At 47.3% G+C, this 21,939-nt stretch overlaps 1 protein-coding gene across 2 annotated transcripts in view; it reads right to left on the reverse strand.

Moving 5' to 3' along the window:
* hps1 (HPS1 biogenesis of lysosomal organelles complex 3 subunit 1) overlaps positions 1-21,939 on the reverse strand; it is a 47,784-nt gene that overhangs the window by 3,865 nt on the left and 21,980 nt on the right. The window contains exons 11-18 of one of the 2 annotated variants that reach the window (XM_083775339.1): positions 14,464-14,643; positions 12,288-12,356; positions 10,977-11,053; positions 10,135-10,278; positions 5,812-5,877; positions 5,283-5,427; positions 2,412-2,525; positions 640-722 (exon numbers count right to left, since the gene is read on the reverse strand). In XM_083775339.1, the coding sequence (XP_083631465.1) occupies positions 640-722; positions 2,412-2,525; positions 5,283-5,427; positions 5,812-5,877; positions 10,135-10,278; positions 10,977-11,053; positions 12,288-12,356; positions 14,464-14,643 (878 nt within the window). The remainder of the gene's footprint in view (positions 1-639; positions 723-2,411; positions 2,526-5,282; positions 5,428-5,811; positions 5,878-10,134; positions 10,279-10,976; positions 11,054-12,287; positions 12,357-14,463; positions 14,644-21,939) is intronic. The other variant, XM_083775340.1, reaches the window with a different exon arrangement.

Genomic DNA, 21,939 nt, shown 5'->3' on the forward strand with positions numbered 1-21,939 from the left:
TTGCTTTTCTTGACATCAATTTCACCAAAAAAAGTTTGAACATTCAGTGTATTCTCTGCTGTCTGGACTTTTGTGAATAATTATGCAAAAATGTCTCATCTGGTTGGACGGCAGGCATATACGTAGATCCCTGCTAAACCTCCGCCCCCTCCCCTCTGCTCCCTGCCTACCCTCTCTTCTCCGCCCCTCTCCTCTCCGCTTCCTCATTGTGACCGCGACTTTGTTTCTTTGTAATACTTACTAATAATGGCTTCTAGAGAAAAATCAATCTGCTCTGTTGTTGGCTGTGTCAATCAACACAAGTCCTTACACTGGATACCAACTGGCCTAGATGACACTTTTATTTTTGACGGTGACGTTCCTACCACGTTGTCAAAGAAGCGCATCTTGGGTTGACAGGAAAGGGGGAATTACCGACATCTACAGGCTAAAAGAATGTGTTTTTCCATGGCTTCTCAGGATGCAGATTACACATACACAAAAACTCCTGGCAAGAAATACTGGAGTGGAGTTGAGTGTTCAAACTTTTTAGACACGTTTGAAGGACCATGGCCAAGACTTTTAATGTTGTTAAAATGATGTTATAAATAATGTCATAATACCTTTAATGAGCAGTCTTTAACACATTGAGCAGGTTACCTGTAATAGTCCCAGGCTAGCGTTCCTATGGGGGCGGAGTCATCAGCCAGGATGGGCAGCTCCACGGCCTCCAGTTTATAACCCTGATTGGTCAGATATCACACAAGGCATAATCAATGGAGAGAAATAAACCGAGAGGGTGATGATTAGACCCAAAATTCAATACATATCAGAGACAAATATTATACTTTTTACTCCATTCACACCACAGTTAGTGTCGAAGTGTCCTCCCCTAACTTACGTGAGAACGCAACAGCACTAGACTGTCGTCTATTCTGCTGATTGTTCTGTAAAGGTGGCCTGTTATGGCAATATTGGACTCTTAAACATTGATCTATCAATTAATTGATTGCATACATATTATGAGGTTCCATTTGCACTACACCAACTGATGTGGGTGGCCAAGGGAGTAACTCCTTTCATGGGCAGATGGGTGTCGACACCCCACCCCACCAGTGTGGGACAAATAACTGGTTTTCACTGGCCAGGGGGTATGACACCTCCTTTCTCTCAATTCCTGCTTAGAAATTAGTTATATAAGTAGCTCTGGTCCTGGTTACTCTCGACTTCCTGCCGCCACATGAAGACTGCACAGCCTGTCGACTTCTGCAAAAATAAAAAGAACGACAAACCAGACTGTTTTGCGTCCACCAGACCGGTGGACGCACTTCTACCCCCACCCCCCACCACACGTATAAAATATACTTTTTGGGGGGCACGGTGGCACAGTTGGTAGTGCTGTTGCCTCACAGCTAGAAGGTCCTGGGTTCGATTCCCACTCGGGGCGCTGTGGGTGCTGGCGGCGTGTTTCCTCCTCCGCGTCATCAGTGCCCATACCCGAAGGCGGGGTTGGTGAAAGGGCCTTTCTGTGTGGAGTTTGCATGTTCTCCCCGTGTCCCCCTAGGGTAGATACCCTCACAAAAAACATGCAGTAATCCTGGTCTCTAAACTGCCTCCCCCTGGCCAGCCGGGGCGCCTGATGGAGGGGAAAGGAACTGGTTGGAATAACGTGTTCCTTCCACGCGCTACGTCCAACCAGGGAAACTCCCCCCTGTCAGGTGTAAAGGAGCAACTTGGACACTCAAGCATGAAGGAAGCATGAGTTAAGTCCGTTGCTCTCCCCAGGTTGGCGGAGGGTGTGTAGAGCCCAGGATCACATTAGATGATTGACACAGGGGTGAAAATGGGTTACAAAATCGTGGGATAAAAAATATATAAAAATAAATAAATATATATATATACTTTTTGGCCAGAAAAATATTTCACCGGAGGGAAAAATGTTGTCAATGGAAATTTCTATTGACAATATCTGTGGAGGGCACAGAGTAACAAATTATTTTTTCTTCCGGTGAAAAAGCATTTTATACGTGTGCTGTCTGGCTCAGAGTGTGTGTCCACTAGAGAAAGTAGGCTTTCATCGCCACAAAACCGTCTTTGTATTGGTGAGTAGCGAAATCTTATAAAATTTTACTTTTGCAGAAGTCGACAAGTTGTGCAGTCTTCATGCGGCGGCAGGAATACGAGAGTAACAGTCTTAAGGAGAAGTCCTTGAGGCTATGGACCAGAGCTAGGATATAAGGTGACAGAAGGACTGGTTGAAGGGGCTTTTGGAGAAGATGGGCTTTGACTGCGAGGACGTGCAAGGCTGAAGCCGTGTTGTTGGAGACACTTATAATGTTGGCTTGATAATAATCTTCTAAAATAAACGTGGACTTATGTGTTCAACTTCGGATTGGACAATATAATTTATTTCCATAACAAGGACCGTCTACCGTTTCATTTTCAAACCAGAGGAAGTGGCAGAAATAATAGTCCCCGTCTCGCAGCGTGACGGTGGAGTAGCCCTTCTGGAGGTAGCGGCGCGTGGTTCTGACCAGGTCCCACACCTACACAAGTACACACACACACACACACACACACACACACACACACACACACACACACACACACACACACACACACACACACACACACACACACACACACACACACACACACACACACACACACACACACACACACACACACACACACACACACACACACACACACACACACACACACACACACACACACACACACACACGATATTACGTTTAGAAAGAAGGAACCATCAAACAACAATCCACCTAAAATGTTTAGTACACAGTTTCCCAAAGAGTGGGTCGGGACACGCGTTTGGGTTGTGGGACCCCTTTTTTCATTCCCTACGTCAGGGGTCCCCAAACCACGGCCCGCCATGTCATTTTATGTGGCCCGCCTGCCTCAAGCTTAATAGCCAAAATATAGGATTTTATTTTTATTTTTCATTAGCACTGGATGAGAGCAAATAATTAGATTAATACATTAAGATTAATTTGTATTATTGCTCTTGTATTGCTATTGGAGACACTGGGGAGGCACTGGGGGGACACTGGGCAGGCACTGGGGAGGCACTGGGGAGGCACTCAGGGGGACACTGGGGAGGCACTGAGGGGACACTGGGGAGGCACTGGGGAGACACTGGGGAGGCACTCAGGGAGGCACTGGGGAGGCACTCAGGGGGACACTGGGAGGCACTGGGGAGGCACTCAGGAGGACACTGGGAGGCACTCAGGGGGACACTGGGAGGCACTCAGGGGGACACTGGGAGGCACTGGGGAGGCGCTCAGGGGGACACTGGGAGGCACTGGGGAGACACTGGGGAGGCACTCAGGGGGACACTGGGAGGCACTCAGGGGGACACTGGGGAGACACTCAGCGGGACCCTGGGAAGGCACTCGGGGGGGGGGACACACTTTTTTTTTTTTAATAGCCAAAATATAGGATTTTATTTTTATTTTTCATTAGCACTGGATGAGAGCAAATAATTAGATTAATACATTAAGATTCATTTGTATTATTGCTCTTGTATTGCTATTGGAGACACTGGGGAGGCACTGGGGGGACACTGGGGGACACTGGGCAGGCACTGGGGAGACACTGGGGAGGCACTCAGGGGGACACTGGGGAGGCACTGAGGGGACACTGGGGAGGCACTCAGGGAGGCACTGGGGAGGCACTCAGGGAGGCACTGGGAGGCACTGGGGAGACACTGGGGAGGCACTGGGGAGACACTGGGGAGGCACTCAGGGGGACACTGGGAGGCACTGGGGAGGCACTCAGGGGGACACTGGGAGGCACTCAGGGGGACACTGGGAGGCACTCAGGGGGACACTGGGAGGCACTGGGGAGGCACTCAGGGGGACACTGGGGAGGCACTCAGGGGGACCCTGGGGAGGCACTCGGGGGGGACACTGGGGAGACACTGGGGAGGCACTGGGAAGGCACTCAGGGGGACATTGGGAGGCACTGGGGAGACACTGGGGAGACACTGGGGAGGCACTCAGGGGGACACTGGGAGGCACTGGGGAGACACTCAGGGGGACACTGGGGAGGCACTCAGTGGGACACTGGGGAGGCACTCAGTGGGACACTGGGGAGGCACTCAGTGGGACACTGGGGAGGCACTCAGTGGGACACTGGGGAGGCACTCAGTGGGACACTGGGGAGGCACTCAGTGGGACACTGGGGAGGCACTCAGGGGGACACTGGGAGGCACTGGGGAGACACTGGGGAGGCACTCAGGGGGACACTGGGGAGGCACTCAGGGGGACACTGGGAGGCACTGCGGAGACACTGGGGAGGCACTGGGGAGACACTCGGGGGGACACTGGGGAGGCAGTGGCACTGGGAGACATTGGGGAGGCACTGGGGAGGCACTCAGGGGGACACTGGGGAGGCACTTTGCAGACACTGGGCAGACACTGCAGGGCAGACACTGGGGAGGTACTGGAAATTTCATATCACACACACCATGATTCACTAGGCCCCTCAAAAAAAAAAAACAGCTTGGCATTGCACGATTTATTTCAAGCATGGCGCAGCGCCAGGCCAACAACATTGTGCAGGAAACCCTGGCACTGCTGTATGTACAGTACATGCACTATGCAGCCCTGTAGTGCTGCATGTACAGTAGGTGCACTGGTTAATATTTGGTTATGTGTGGCTTTCTGGAGAAAAAAATAATGTGATCGTCACACTTTTTCTGTTACAAACTGACCCCGGCCCCCATCAGAGAAGGGAAAAGTTATGTGGCCCTCACAGGAAAAAGTTTGGGGACCCCTGCCCTACGTCATCAATTAAATAACAATTCCAAAAATGTATCAAATAATAAAAGTATCAAATCATTTCTAATAATAAAACAAAAGTGAGGGGCACTTATTATACATCATCATGCATCATCTCATGAACATCTGAATTTATGTGATTGTTTAGCCGACATTTTCAATGGCATTTAATTTGTATAAAATGTTTGTATAAAGTTTACGTGATATTTGACGGGCATTTGACCTAATTTCTCCTTTCATTTTCAATGGCAAATATTGAGACGTGATGGACAAAAGCTGTATATATATATGACGTCTACATATGACATAAATTTTCCCTTCATTGTCAATGGCATTTAAATGCCATTGACAATGCATTTAAATGCCACAAATGTAAGTCATATTTGAGGCACATATGACCTAATTTCTCCTTTCATTGTCAATGGCAAATATGAGTGTGGGGGACAAAAGCTGTATATAGGAGGCCCCTCAAAAAACTTTGTGTACGGTCGGAACCTTGCTCTTGATGAAGTGGGCCAGCGGGCCCTTGCCCAGCTCGGAGGTGGTGCGGTCCGTGACGTTGATGGACGGTGCGATCATCTGACCGGTGGAGCGGTTCACACAGATGAAATGGATGAGGCCCGGGAAGTCGTCCAGGTACGTGAGAGAGCACAGACGTCAAGAACAATACACTCTGGATATTTACGTTTAAACTTTACCCTGTGGCCTAATGCACATAAAACTGGTGCACCTTCACATTAAAAAAGGTTGAGAATCACTGGTCTAATGAATAAAACATCTGCCTTCATCTCTGCCCAACATGTTTTTTTGTTGTGTTTTTTTTTTTTTGCATGCGTTTGTCAAACTCCCTAAATTATTCAGCTCTTGCTGAAGAGCACTGGGAGGAGAATGAAGGCCTCTGGAAATATTAAAAGGAATATAAGATGATGAGTCTTGTGTGAACGTGAACTCTAAGCTACATCTGGACGAATCTTTGCTAAGTAAAGGGATCAGCCCCTGACACCATGGCATCACAAGAGGATATGAAACCATGGTGATGTTCCTTTTGCTCTTCACCAAAAGAAAGTCTTTCCAGTCCAACAGCTTCTCCCTGAGAGAGAGAGAGAGAGAGAGAGAGAGAGAGAGAAGGATAGACAGAAGGATAGACAGAGAGACAAATGCATGGAAATGTGTCAATCAGGCTGATTTGCTGCGTTCCCCGGATCTGAAATGTCAGCGCAGCAAATCAGGCTAACATTTTCTATCCTAAAGGAAAGAAGCCACTATGATGAGAACTCCCAGGAAAGGCACCCGTTTTCTGTGTGTGAGTACGCATATTGAAGGCATGTTGATTAGTAGTGTATCTGTATAGTAGTGTAGTATTGTATTAGTAGTATGATGGGCGGCCCCCAGGAGTTAGTGTCGAAGTATAGCCTCGGAAATCCAGACGTTTTTATTTCCAGAGAGAAAAGAAAAGTCTGGGACAGAGTCCACTTCAATTCGGCATAGAGTAGCACAAACGTTGATCACTCTCTGCTGATTTCTGATCATCTGCACCTTTGTTAAATTGACACACACACACACACACGCACACACGCACACACACACACACACACACCTCTCTCTCTCTCAGTCGCTCTAATTAATTACTCTCATGTCGCGCAGCTGCATCTAGATTCTCCCGGCGGATCCTGCCGGGAGCTGCCTATAATGCCATAGAAAGCCCAGGCTAGTGTGGAAGTGTCCTTGAGAAAGACTCTGAAGCCCTAATTGCTCCCAATGTGCAGGTTGGTCCCTTGCATGGTTTCCCCCCCGCCTTCGGTAAAGTGCTATATAAATACTCCATTTACCATTTTATGATCAAGTAGGGCAGGGGTATTCAATTAGATTAGGCCGGGGGCCACAACTGTAGAATGATTGTGTGTGGGGGGCCGCACAGTGTGCGCGCGAAGCGCGGAAATTTGTGGGTTCTCAAAATGCTTTTTGTGCTCAAACACGAAGATTTATGTATATTTCCGCACAGTAATGAGCAGGATAATATGTCTATAATAAGGTATGCCACCTTAGAATAGATGTAGGCCTAGACCTATTTGACAGTGCATAAACAGCATTGCTTTGACATTAACGACCATCAGCTGGACGGACACACACACACACACACACTCTGCTGTGGGCAGTTCAGAAACCCGTCCACGACCACCAGTGACATCATCGTTATGCAGATTGTTTTTTAAACAAGATTTATTTACGTTAGAATAGTTTATCAGACTATAAAGATCAGATTACATAGAGCAGTGATTCCCAAAGTGGGGTTCGGGGTCCGGGGACCCCCAGGGTCCTTGAGGCAGTTCCAGGGGGTCCCCAGGGAAATGGTTTGGAACCAAATGGAACCAAATGGACCCTAACAGGGTTTATTATTGTGAGAATGATGGCTTCCATTTTCGCATTGCAACTTTTCAGGACTAGAAAGCCTGCAGTTTCTATTAGCTTGGATTCTCCATTGATGTCACTGTTGGGCCCACAGCCCTCCTATGTGACACAGACAGAGTAGAAAAAAAACGTGCCATTTTATCATGATTATTAGTGAGGACCTATTATATGAAGATAGGTTGAAAAGTGGTCCTTTAATGATTACCGTCATTATGGTAATCTCACAATTAATATCGCACACACCATGCCTGTAACTTTTATTTATTATTAGTGTTGATCCACGTAGTTTGTTTGGCGATTATAAATAGGGCTTATTCTTAAACCCTATATACTTTGTTGGCCGGAGTCCCTCAGGGGTCTATGCTCCCCTCCCCTCCCCTCCCCTTTTCTCCTTCTACAGGCCCTTGGGTGTTTTAATATTTTCTAATATGGCCCCCCTTTGAAAAATGTTTGGACACCACTACACCAAATCTCTTCAACAAAAACAGCAGATCTAACGAGCTCGAGGTTGTAGTTTTCCGCCAAAAGTCTTCCCCCCGGAATAAAAACACTATGGTTCAAGTTGTTAACTGAGAAATGCTTCTTATAGGATTGTCATTGCCTTTTTACTTCATCCGCTCTTGGCATCCGTTTGAGGTGCCGCAGAGCCGTCGCTGACATCTCACCTCCCACAGAAGGAAGTCGCTTTTGATCACATGAGAAATTATGCTTCCGAGGGGCTTGTGTTCCGTGAGAAGTCCGGAAAACAGCAAAGTCTTATGACCGTCTAATGGTAAAAATATGACTGTGGTGTGTGTGGGTGACGGCTGATTTGAGCGTTCACACACGCCAGGTGTGACTGCTTAAATCAGCCATCACCCACACCACAGTGCCGTGTCTGCATATACAAGAAGGATGCAGGGGGGCCTAAAGCACTGCAGGCGAGCTAGCCAGATGTATGGAGGGTCGAGATGATTGGAGATGCCGCTGGAGTGCCCGTCCCAAGGACGACCTACAGAGAGATCTGACTGGCTGAGGGGTAACGCTAGAGAAACCTACTACCGCCACCCCCACAACGCCGTTGGCTGTATTTCACGTGGGTTGGCCCGTTTCCCCAAAATATATCACACTTAGGGTGCGTTTGGTCGTCAAACTATCCACAACCTAACCTTCACATTTTCAATTAAACAAGTTTATGTCTTAAATAATCTGTCACTGGTATATTTGTCACAATAATAACCATTCCACGTGTTTCCAACGTGTTATTGACAACTGCGCTAAACACTGTTAAACACCGTCTTCCCCCTACACTTGCAACAAAAAGACAATGCATTTATGTAGTTTACAGTCAATAAATACTATTTCTGACAATTTGTTGTCCTCGGGCAGTAGGACCAGGCAGCATTCCTTTTTAGGCGGTACGGCTGCACAAATAAACTCTTGTAGAGACAACAGAGCTACAAGGGATGCTGCCCAATAGGCTACTGAAATGTATGTCACAGTCATAATAATTTAGTTGTTTGACTCTGCTTTGTTGTTTTATCATTACATACTTTTCATCCCTTTCCTTTAATGCAATTTAGTGCATTACACCATTTGAATGTTCAAAATGTGCAGTATACATTTAATTCCATTGAGCCACTTAAAGCCTACATACGGTACTTTGTTGACCGGGATCCCTCAAGGCGCTATACTAGATCCGCTCGTATTGCTCGTATAAGCGCTCAGAACACGACGCATTAATTGTGAGCTTCTACTCAACCTTTTCTGGAGATGGGCCCTCTAGAACCATGGTTCTCAAACTGGGGTCTGCGACGCATAGCCAGAGGTCGGCGAAATAATTCAGACCCCCCCCCCCCCCCCCCCCCCCCCCCCCCCAAAAAAATGTGGGGGAACATTGTGCTCCGCCTTCATCGATCAATGGATCTAACGTACTTTGGAGAACGTAGGCACCATTCAAAGCAGAATAGAACATGGCGGCCACGTCTATTGAGTTCAATGGAGAAGTGTCACCACGTTATATATTCCTCAAGCTAAAGATGGAGTGCTGTGATTTTTGTAGGTTTTGTATGTCTATGTCTTCCCTGTGTATTTTTGGTTTCACAAAAGGCCCAATCGAGGCCCAGGTCAAAAGGCCTAATCGAGGCCCAGGTCAAAAGGCCTAATCGAAATGACAGTCAGTAATATAGTGACATCACAATGTCACCTAACCCCCCTTTATCATACAACCACAGCTGTGGTTTCTCGTATCTAGTATAATCATAGGACTATCACGTCACTCCATCTTTAAGTTGATATTGGTATCACTATATGAAGAATAAAAAAAACATCCTGAATTTGTTGTACGTTAGCACATGGGGTTGAAGTGGTTAAATGAGTGGGGAGAGAGAGAGACAGGGGAGGGCGGGGGGGGGGAGAGACGGGGGAAGGCGGGGGGAGAGAGAGAGACAGGGGAGGGCGGGGGGGGAGAGAGAGAGAGAGACGGGGGAAGGCGGGGGGAGAGAGAGAGAGACGGGGGAGGGCGGGGGGGGGGAGAGAGAGAGACAGGGGAGGGTCGGGGGGGGGGAGAGAGAGAGACAGGGGAGGGCGGGGGGGGAGAGAGAGAGACAGGGGAGGGCGGGGGGAGAGAGAGAGACGGGAGGGCGGGGGGGGGGGAGAGAGAGACAGGGGAAGGCGGTGGGGAGAGAGAGAGAGACAGGGGAGGGCGGGGGAGAGAGAGAGACAGGGGAGGGCGGGGGGGAGAGAGAGAGACGGGGGAGGGCGGGGGGGGGAGAGAGAGAGAGACGGGGGAGGGCGGGGGGGAGAGAGAGAGAGATGGGGGAGGGCGGGGGGGAGAGAGAGAGACGGGGGAGGGCGGGGGGGGAGAGAGAGAGAGACGGGGGAAGGCGGGGGGGAGAGAGAGAGAGACGGGGGAGGGCGGGGGAGAGAGAGACGGGGGAGGGCGGGGTCTGATACGCACTGCACCATCGCCTGTGCTCGTTCCTGCAGTCCGGGGGACAGGCGCTGCGCTGCGGCGTCGGGCCCTGCATGGCTCTCCGTGAGGAAGCACTGTCTGTACACCCCGCACAGCTGGGTCTTCATGCTGACGCACAGCGGAATCAACCTAATGCACGCACGCACGCACACACACACACACACACACACACACACACACACACACACACAACCATTTCAAAGATACACTCAGGAAATGGTTCCATGCTATTCATATGGTTCAGCGGAGTCCCTCAGGGCTCTGTGCTAGCGCCTAGCTAGCGTATGCTCCGTTGTCATCGTGGGTGAAAGATTTAGCTGGAAAAAGCCGATCGGCAAGCTCACAACGGGCGTGAGTGAGCTTAATGTCGATCTGCCATTTTCCAAAAGTCCCCCCCACCCCCCTCTAAAGCGCATCTAGGCTGTGGAGTGATGCGATCCGTTTTCATATCACTAATTTGACGGAGATTAATCAATTAATCTCAGGCACATGACCGTGCACTTGAACTTGACGGTGATTTACGTCATGGGCCTTTAAACTGTTTTGATGACTGATGTTCGACACCATCGAGCTCGGTTAATCGATTTATCTCTCGCTCCCAGACATGGATGGAATCTTGATTTAATTTAAATATGTAATTTAATTAAATACTTTTATGTATCCTTTTATATGGAGTACTTCATGTAGATCATGCATGCTTGTGTTTGTATTCATCTCTCTCTCTCTCTCTCTCTCTCTCTGTGTAAAAGGTGTCTTGTTAAAATTGATCACAAAAAAAGCAATGTGAAGTAACCACAGTGTCCAGAAGAGGGCAGTGTGAGACTTACTCTCTGTTAAAGCCAGATCCTCCTCTGGTGAATGCCTGGTTCTTGAACCCCGTCCATGCATTCTGGAGCTGGGCCGACTATCAAGGAAGAGAGAAAGAAAACACACATTCCTTTTTATTTCCTTAGTTTAAAAGGTTTTGTTTTTGTTAATTCGTTTTTCCATCAATTCAGTTTTTTAGTAGTTTTTATACATTAATAGTTTGTATTGTAATATAGGTCCCAGTGTGAGGTGAGACTAAAAAAAGTTCCAAAAAAGTATTGTGTAATAAAACACCAAGAAAACATAATTTAATTTAAGTCAATGGTTTTCAACCCTTTTCATATTTATATCCAGGTCAATCATTTATTCGGCGTTTGAGCCACGGACTGCACCATTTGATGAGATTTAACCTCTTAACCCAAAACGAAAGAATATTGTGTTGTCGTTGGATAAGATTTGTGTGTCCACAGTTCCAATGCTCTATCGATTAGGACTAGGAGAGACAACAGGCAAACGTTGATCAAAATGACAATTCTTCTACATTCCCTATTGTTTGTGTAGACTTGGGCAGATGTTTAACAATTATTTAACTCTTTAGAGCCTAAAATGAAGGGTTCATTTCATTTCACGCTTAAGGGTTCATTTCATTTCACGCTTTCAAGAGTTAAAGATCTAATAAGGGTCCATTTGGTTACCAACTCTCCATGATTTAGCTGGGGACCACCTGGAACCACCTCAAGGACCACTGGTTGAAAACCACTGATTTAAGCAATCACAGTTAAAACATTGGAAGATATACCGTAGATTTCATATCCTATATACAAAACTAGGCTTAACTAGAAATACATTTACCATAGAAACAAAAACTATGCACAATTTATTTATCTTGAATATAGTTTGTTTTAGTTAGTTTTGCAAACACACAATACGCTTTCCGTTAGTTATTATTTTTAGTTATATTTCAGACAGTTAAATAAAAGGGCTTATTATTTCTATGCAGTTGTCTTTACTTTGTTAGTTTTAGTTAACTGTAGTCCTCAAATTATTTACAGTGTCCAGTACTGACCATGCTGTGAGTGTGCTTCCTCAGTTAAAACGTATTGTTTCACCAAAGTACTAGTAAAACTCGCAGGGGGGAAAAAAATGTATATACTGTATTTCTACAAATTATTTCATGATGATTAAACGAAAATGAACATGACTTTTTTGGTGGCTGCTTGGCATATCACATGTGCACATGCACACAGCCACCACACACATGCACACAACCACATTTACTGTAGATGCTTGAAACCCAAACACGTGCATATTATTATTGTGAACTCACACACCTGTATGTGGCTGGGGGCCAGGGCATTGATGAACTTATCCAGTGTGTTACGTAGCTCATGTATAGCAGGCTATACAAGGTAAATAATAGGTCAGAAGTATTCACAGTTCACACACACAGGGGTCAACATTGTCTGTACACAGACAAACGGGTCTGTGGCAAAGACTTTATCTTGTCTTTTAGATTTTCTCTTTTACACACCATTATATAATGCTCTTATTTTGATCATTATAACCAGTTCACTCAGACAACTCACGGATAGAATTAACCAATATTTATCATAGAATGAGAATACAAGTGTGCATATGATATATATCTTGTCGTTCGGCTCTGCTGCATTTTCTCCCTGCTCGGCGCGATTAAACACCATCATAAAACATTAACAGCAGGGAGAATGGGCTATATGCAGCCAACACTTCCACGTTCAGCTTCCTTGGTCTCAACTGCGCATGTTTCTTTCCTTCCATGAGGCAGGGTTGCCAAGTCTGCTTATTTCCCATGACTTTTGGCTTCCTTTTTTCCAGAGATCCTTTTCTTTATAGGCTAATTATTAGTATAATAAGTTACTAAAACATTCATTATCATAGACATACATAGTATTTATAATGATAAATGCATCAAATCTTTTTATTAGGATTATATGAGGAGATCACTAATTCCATAGATAAATATAAATATGTAGCTGGCGTATTTATTGACCTTAAAAAAGCATTTGACACTATTAATCATGACATTAATTATTAAATTGGAAAGATATGGTATTAGAGGAAGTGTATTAAACTGTCTCTTCATGCTTGGGCATTGCTTGTGGAGTCCCCCAGGGGTCGGTATTGGGTCCTAAACTGTTTATTATGTATATAAATGATATGTGTGATGTATCTAATATATCTATATATCTAATATATTGAAAGTTTTCGCAGATGACACTAATATTTTTTGCTCCGGAAAAAATCTACACAAGCTATTGGACCTAGTCACTTCAGAATTATGAAAGTTAAAAAGGTGGTTTGATAAAAATAAATTGTCACTAAATCTGGCTAAAACTAAACTAATGATATTCAGTAATTACAGAATAGATAATAAAGTTAATATACAGGTAGATGGTGTTGAAATTGAGAGAGTTTCTGAAAACAAATTTCTTGGTGTAATAATTGATGATAGAATTAACTGGAAGTCTCGTATTAAGTATATATATATAATAAATTATCTAGAAGTATTTCAGTTTTATATAAAGCAAAACACCTTTTGAACTATAAGTCACTATGAATGCTATACTGTTCCCTGGTTTTGCCATACCTAAACTACTGTACTGAGGTTTGGGGGAATACTTATAAAACTTGCCTGTTCTGACATCACAAAAAATGTCTGACATCTGCATAGACTCCATACTTGGGCACGCCTGACAAATAACTCCATATGGGCATAAAAGGGACACAGACCTAATAACTGGGTGGGGCATGCATTTACAACTTGCATCGTAAGTGCCCAACGGGCATCGCTCTAGTGCAGGGGTGCCCACACTTTTTTTTACTTGAGAGCTACGTTCAAAATAACCAGCTCAACAAGATCTACCGACCAAGAAAAAACTACTGGTATACCATTGCTGAAAATAGCGGCAGTGGTGTTGCTAAGACAAATTGGTAGTGTTTTTTTGCATATAACTTTGTAATGCTATACTGATGTTTGTGTTTGAACTGACAGGCCCTTGTTGATGTCAAATCAATCAAGTCACCTTAATTCAAGTGGCAGATGCCAAAGATATATATTACATTATATAGACATTTTTTAGTGGCATGTCATGTGATCTACCTGGCGCAGCCTTTGTGATCTACTGGTTAGATCACACCCTGCTCTAGTGTAATATAAATGGCAAGACAGAATTCATCGAGAACAAATCATCCTCGTATAAACCCATGAATTACAAGTGTACCAAATGGCTTCCCACATGATCACATGAAGAAGACCGAATGCATGAAGCATTCAAGACGGAATTAATTTAGCTACGGATTCCTCGTGGCTCGCGTCAGCGCAACCACACTTGCAACTTCCCAGAATTGCACCTTTCTAGTCATTATAATAATATTTCTCAAATATTCTACTATACTTGTGCATGGGGACATTTGGCCAGCGCACACACACACACACACACACACACACACACACACACACACACACACCTGTATATCGCTGGGGACCAGGGCTTTGATGAACTTGTCCAGTTTATTACGTAGCTCGTGCACAGCAGGCTGACCCTTGGAGGCAGCGGACCCGGCCTGGCCCTCGTTTAAACGCTTCTCCAGCTTAGCGAACACTTCCAGGAACATATAAACGGACATGGCCACTGTACTGTTGGGAATCTGAGCAACAACACAAAAAAAGAGACAGCGAAAGGTCAACGTTGAACCGAATCGAGCAAAGACATTGTGAATTTTTCATGGAACGTTAATAACTGAAATACTCCAGAAAGCTCTGTTTTATGTCAACACACAGACACAATCCCAATGCTGCTATGACTGAAGTGTGCCCTCTGCTGGCTATGAAAGGAAACAAGGAAAGTAATTTTTTTGGAAAGACACAGATGGGGGAGCGCTGGTTTTATTGCACATGTGCAATTTCAAAACGGGCGCTAACCTATGATGTCCATCGCGGCTTGCCAACTCAGACAAGGCGATCAATCGGCTGCTCGGTGAGAGCACTCATCAAGGCCTAAAAACACTGTGCAACTGCCTTGTTTTCATTATTATATGATTTTTTTTATTTACAAAAAAAACCCCCATTGCAATGTAATGTTTATATGTAATGCTAAATTCACAAATCTAACTATTATTAATGTTTTAGCCATTTTGACCTGGGAAGGATTCTACAAATGTCTTGTAAATCATGACAGTTTTCTGAAAAACCCAATGTTTCTATGTCAGTTGTTCTCAAACATTTTCATGTCAAGGACCCCCAAGATTATATGTAATTGGCCGCCGACCCCCATCTGAAAATATGTTATTCCAATTTCCAGGAAGGAACCCCTCAGAAGCAAAGATTTGAATTAAAAACATTCGCTCTGAAAGAATATATACCGTATTCAAAAATGTGTGCCACATTTTCACGATTTAAAAAGAATAGCAGACCTACAAGCTCGTACATGATTACTTCTAACGCGACAAGCGACGGGACCGCGATGGGCCGTCAAAAACATCATCTTTGGTTAGAATTGCAATCATTGAATTTAGATTAAGAGTTAATTCACGTTTTAAGATTTTGAATCCCAGCCATTAAAATGGAGCTGGACCACTTTGGATGATGGACTAGCCGGAAAAGCGGTGCGCTCTGTTATGAACCGAGTAATGTTCCGTCTTTTGATTAATCTCCGTCCGGGGCGTCAGGCATAATTATTTAATAGGACGGAGGTCTCCGCCTTGGGCGGCCGGAGTGTTAATGTAATGAGTATTACGAATCATGTTCTGTTGTAAGTAGGATAGGCATTTATAAGCATTATTTGCTTTTGTAACAGCTTCCATTCATTGTCTTTAAATATTGTATTTGAAACTGAAGGATGATCAAATAAACGAAACTAAACAATGAGGGCTATAGTCTGAGGACGACCTTAGAGAGAAGTGTTGTTTTTGGTGGCACATTTTGATTTTAGTTTTAGTCTCTTGAATAGCATTATTAAGTTCTATTTCGTCCCTGCTGACCGCCAGAGGCGGTGCTTTAAGCACTGAATACGTCCCTTCGCGCATGCGCAGTCGAGTATTTTATACCAACAATGTCGGTTGACCCCGTGATGACCCGGAGTCGTCTATAACTTCCGGCAGTCATCCGGGGCTCAGTCCCTAATTTCTTCTCGCTTACGCAAGTTGTACATAGCACAGAGTTCTACAGCAGAATTAAACTGCACGATAACAGAACTATTGCTTTGCTACTACTAAGTCGCCGGTAGTCCCGCGACCATTGTTGGTCGGAGCTGTGACGCGTGCGTTCGCCCTCCAGGGACTGCGACTTAATACTACTATTATTGTATCGTTTTCGAGTGGAGCTGGGCTTCACATCGTCTTCTTTCCCCGTGGGAACAAGGTAAGCAGACAACCCCTGTTCGCATAGGCTGCGTGCGCGCTGCTTCCCTGCAACACACACGGTTGCGTGCTACAAACGGCGACCTGAGCGTCCCGTTTTAGCACCCGTCAAAGTTGAACGGATAGCTCGTTCTCTTTGACAGCTTACGCTGTCTTGTTTTCCCACGAAGGCTGCGCCGCAGTGCTGGTGACGGCAAGCGTTAGCACTACCCGCTCCCAGCACGTGAGTCGACGCTAGTATTATTTGTTTACTACTTACCTATACTACTTATACTTATACTACTTATACTTATAAGTGTACTTATCTACTGCTATATTACTCTGCCTCTCTGAGCGAGTCTTTGCTGGCACTGGCCAGCTATATAGCACCGCCGCGTGCTACAAACGGCGACCTGAGCGTCCCGTTTAGCACCCGTCAAAGTTGAACGGATAGCTCGTTCTCTTTGACAGCTTACGCTGTCTTGTTTTCCCACGAAGGCTGCGCCGCAGTGCTGGTGACGGCAAGCGTTAGCGCTACCCGCTCCCAGCACGTGAGTCGACGCTATTATTATTTGCTTACTACTTATACTTATACTACTTATACTTATACTACTTATAAGTGTACTTATTTACTGCTATATTACTCTGCCTCTCTGAATGAGTCTTTGCTGGCACTGGCCAGCTATATAGCACCACCGCGAGGTTACGTCAGTAACCCCGGTTATATGAATTGGCTTGACTGATTTAGTCACTTGTTCTCAAATAGTGTACTTTAATTTCGGCACAGAGCCATTGCCACTTTATAGGTTGGTTTTTCTGAAATTATATATATATAACTATATCATTATATATATATCATATATACTGGTCTCTGCTAGAGCACCCCTTACCTGGCATAGGCGGCGTGCGCGCCCCCTCCCTCCAGCTAAGCGGCCTTTAGCAGCTACAGTAGCCTCTACTGGCACAGGCAGCGTCCGCGCTCCCTTCCTACCAGTTTACGGCTCCACCCCTAGCGACCACTAGCGTCCGCGCTCTGGGCTACATCTGCGGGTTTCCAATGGACGAACCCCGCCACCACCTGTGCACCTCCTGCCAGGCTCCTCTGCGGCCAGAGGATGGGCATGACCTCTGCCCTGGGTGCCTTGGCCCCCAACATCTGAGGGAGGCACTCGGTGACAACCCATGTCACGTGGACGCAGGAGCGTCCAATCTCTCTCGCCGGTAATGAAGGCTAACAAAACCCTCCCCGGACAGAAGGTACGTTATCGTTTAAAGCGGCGCTATCCCCGCTAAACAGACGTTCATATGATATCATATACTTATCATGGCATAACCTCCTGTGTGTGGGTAAAGGCTGCGTTCGCGCCGCCTCCCTGCTCTGCATACGAGGTCTGTTCGACTGTGAACGCTAGCGCTTATTATAAGCGACTATAAGACTTGCCGAAGGATAAGAACACTGTCATATTACCTTCGTTTGTTAAACACGCTACTTTTTAAGCTTTGTTTAGCCCCTGCTGGTGATGGCAAGAGCCTTGCTGGCCAAAGCCATATACCGATATTGGCAGCATTCAAGCTTAACTGCTTTTGCGAATAGCTGTATTGTTGTTGTTATTATCAGCCCGGTACAGGAGCAGCTTCCTGCGTCCTCCCAGGGTATTGATGTTGCTACCAGTATAGTTTGTAGCAAAATAGTATTAACAGCTACTGGTGTACATAGCCTGTCTGGTTGTTAACCCAGCTGGCCCCCAGTAGTGGGCCTAGCTGAAGCTGCTACCAGTATGTCTGGAGCTCAAAGCTCCATTAACAGTTTTTTGCATATACAGTGGGTGCAACCTGGTTTGTTCCCACAGGTCGGATTAGTGCCCCTGGGTACCTGTAGGTCCTATTAGCCCAGCTGGTCCCCAGCACAGAGTATCTGGCGCTGCTGACAGCGTAGCTCACAGCTGCTACCAGTAGCTTAAAGTTAAAGCTGTTTATGAACAGGCTATAGCTTGTCTTGTTTTTTAGTAGCCTAGCTGGTCTCCAGCATAGCTCTCTAACTGGCGCTGCTACCTGTAGTTGTAGCCCAAGCGCTTATTATACTATTGAAGATAAAAAGCTATCTGTATATAGCTTGCCTTACTGTTTGTTGGCCCAGCTGGTACAGGGCAGGCAGCGTATGCGCTCCGCTCCTCCAGCATACGGCCAGCTTGATGTTACTTACTACTAATCGTTTGTTAGCTCAAGCATTTATTAACAGCTATTGGTGTATAGCTTGTTATGTTCATTAGCTGCAGCTGATACAGGCAGCGTACGCGCTCCCTTCCTTCAGCAGGTGGCCCCTATCGGTGGAGCTATCGGTTGTAGCCTTTTCTCCAAAACTAGCTTGTGTCGGTTTATTTAACCGAACCTGGCTGGGGTAGGCAGCGGTAGCGCTCCCTCCTCCCAGCATGAATGCGTAGTAGTGCACACGTGACTAGTGTATTGGAAGTGTCTTTTGTTTCGCTCTGGACTAGCAAACATAAATAATAATGCACTGGAGTTTGGATAAGCGTCATAGTGCCGTGATAAACGGTCACATAGGAAACACTACAGCTGCTACATAGCAGCGTCCAAACCTTGACTGAAGGCTACTTTATTATCATAAATTATAAGTAAGCCTCCGCCGGGGGTACAGGTAGCGTAAAGCTCCCCTCCCCCACCGCGACCATGCAGGTCGCACAGTCTATCTAACAGCAACGTTTGTGTGCTGTTTCTATGATGCACTTTACATCTGGTTGAATCTCAAAGTGCTGCAATGAGCATTTGCATAAACGTAAATGCATATTCACATGCTGCGGCAGGTATAGCAGCATTCAGTTTTTCGATTAAGTCATTATATGCCGATCTAAGTTAAAGCCTCTGCTGGCACAGGCAGCGTACGCGCCCCCTCCCTGCAGCATATGGCCAACACCTAGCAAACCAGTAGCGTCCGCGCCCTGGGCTAGTTGGGACTGGTGTGCACCGGCCGGTCCAAAGGAACCGGTGCCACCACAACGGAGAGCACCCACTTTCGTACCTCGAAAGCCTCTGCTGGTACAGACAGCGTATGCGCTCCCTCAAGCATATGGCCAACACCTAGCAACCAGTAGCGTCCGCGCCCTGGGCTAGTTGGGACTTGTGTGCACCGGCCGGTCCAGAGTAACCGGTGCCACCACAATGGAGAGCTCCCACTTTTGTACCTCGTGTGAAGCTCTCCTTCAGCCGTGAGCCGACCTTGGTCCTGCCCCGTGTGCCAGGAGGAAAAGGTCTGACCGCTGACTACAGCAGATCCGAGAGGGCTCAGCTATCTGCGGAGTTGGCCCGCATGAGGGCCATGCTCACTTCAGATAACACCTAGGCACCTCGGAGGGTGCCGAAGCGCCTACCTCTCCGATGCCACAACTGACTCGAGGTTGATGTGCTCTCCCCGACAGCTTAAGCTACGCACTTCCATGACTATGAGGAAGATGCAGAAGGCGGTGCCTCCCAGGCATCAGAGCCGGCCTCCCACTTCTCAGCTCATGCGCATAGCCGTGGAACGCATACTAAAGCAGGCAGTCGGCTCCTCCAAGCGCCTTCTTCTTGCTGTCTTCGCCGTCCCCCACGCCTGTACCTGAGACAGCTACAGGCCTGCCGGGCGAACGATCAGGGCCCTCTCCCATCTCTATACCGATGGTGAAATCCTGGCAGCCCTGCCCTGATTGGGAAAAGTGTCCTGAGACAACCCGTTGCGACGTGACACTTTAATAGATTTGAACGCACAAGGCGATAAGGGCTGGCCTGGGTTACATGCCAGCCACCAAGCCTGTCATTGCATCCCTCATTGTGTTCCCCAACGAGGCCCGGCGGCAGAACGCTAGGTGACCTCGACCCCAGTGCAGGAGCACAGACAACCTGCTCACTGGGGCCTCCCGTTCACACTTAATAGTGGCAACGTTAATACTGGCTCAGTCACCTTTGGTGTGTCACTGGAGGCATTGGCGTCATGTCCTCAGAGCGTGGGCGGCTGATGTCCATCGTATCTCTAGCCCGTCGCCAAGTCGGGTTTTCACAGTCAAGCTTGACTGATGAGCCTAGGCCAACTCTCCGTAGTCTCCCTGAGGAGCCAGGAGCACTAGGTGGTTCAGCCGGGCGAGAATCGCCGGAGCGAACCATCCAGGGGGGGAAGACCAGGCTGCAGCTTGCAGGCCTACGACACATCCCGCCTCCCAAAGGGCCGAGCTCCAACATTGATGAAATCATCTTGACTGCCCTCGGAGCTTGCGTATCACCGCCGGCCCACACTAGAGGCCAGCGTGTTCCCTGGCGTCCCACGCAGGGACCTGACTGTGACTGTGACTTTCCGGGCTGTGCAGTGCCTTCTGACGCCAGCCCCCCATATCCGGCGGGTCAAAATGGCCATTATCAGCAACATGACGAGAGCCCTACTATCAGACCAGGAGTGATGTGTCCTCCTGCCCAAGGGCGCAACAGAGGCTGTATATCCTCAGTCACACTAAGGGAAGTCCGATCTACATACTTCCTCGTGACGCAAGACAGACGGGTGTCGACATGTCTTGAATCTGATGGGACCCAACAGGGTTATGAAGTTTATGCCAGTCTACTGGGCCGAACACGGCAATGTGCTGGAGCGGCAAGTGGTGCGCTCCGCTCTATAGCACACATTCTCATACTCATGGGACCTTAACCGGGTACTGGACGCCCTGTGCGGGCCTACCTTCGAACCCTTGGCACAGGCAGAGCTGAAGTGGGTGTCATGCAAGACAGCCCTTCTCCTGGCCATTACATCGGCAAAGCGCGTCAGTGAACTGCACGCTCTGTCAGTCAGCGAATCATGTCTGAGGTGGAACGCAGACGGCTCGGGGGTCACGCTGTGGCCAAACATAGCATTCCTCCCGAAGGTGCTGTCGCAGGCTCACCTCAACCGGCCTATCAGGCTGGCTCGATTCAACCCCCCACCTGGGGAGCTGACAGACAAACTGGAGCTGTTGTGCCCAGTCCGGGCCCTGAGAGCCTACATTGAAGCTACTGCACGCATCAGGCGAGCAGAGCAGCTGTTCTTTTGCCATAGTGGTGTGAACAAAGGCGGCGCTCCCTCCAAGCAGCGCCTGTCCCACTGGATTGTAGACACAATCAGCCACGCCTATGAGGCAAGTAACCTCCCCGTACCATCAGGGGTACGGTGCCACTCTACAAGGAGCATTTCCACATCATGGGCTGCCATGAGAGGGGTTCCCTTGGAGGACATTTGTGCCGCCGCCTCATGGGCTTCGGCAGGCACTTTCTCAAGGTACTACAGGGTGAATGTTGCCACTCCCCACCCAGTGGACGTGGCCCTCTTCCCCGAATCCTCCGGTTCTACCCTTTGAGGTCTGTAATCAGGATTCCTCGTGACTTGGCTGGTATAAGTCATTCAGTGCTTAAAGCACCGCCTCTGGCGGTCAGCAGGGACGAAATAGAACGATAGTTACGTATGTAACTACGGTTCTATGAGTCCTGAATGACCGCCAGAGGCACTCTTGTCACTCAGAATCCTCGTGTTCTCGCGAGAAGATTCTGTAGGGACTGAGCCCCGGATGACTGCCGGAAGTTATAGACGACTCCGGG

This window comes from Protomyctophum parallelum, assembly GCF_964188405.1.
Source record: "Protomyctophum parallelum genome assembly, chromosome: 10".
Classification (NCBI taxonomy): Eukaryota; Metazoa; Chordata; class Actinopteri; order Myctophiformes; family Myctophidae; genus Protomyctophum; species Protomyctophum parallelum.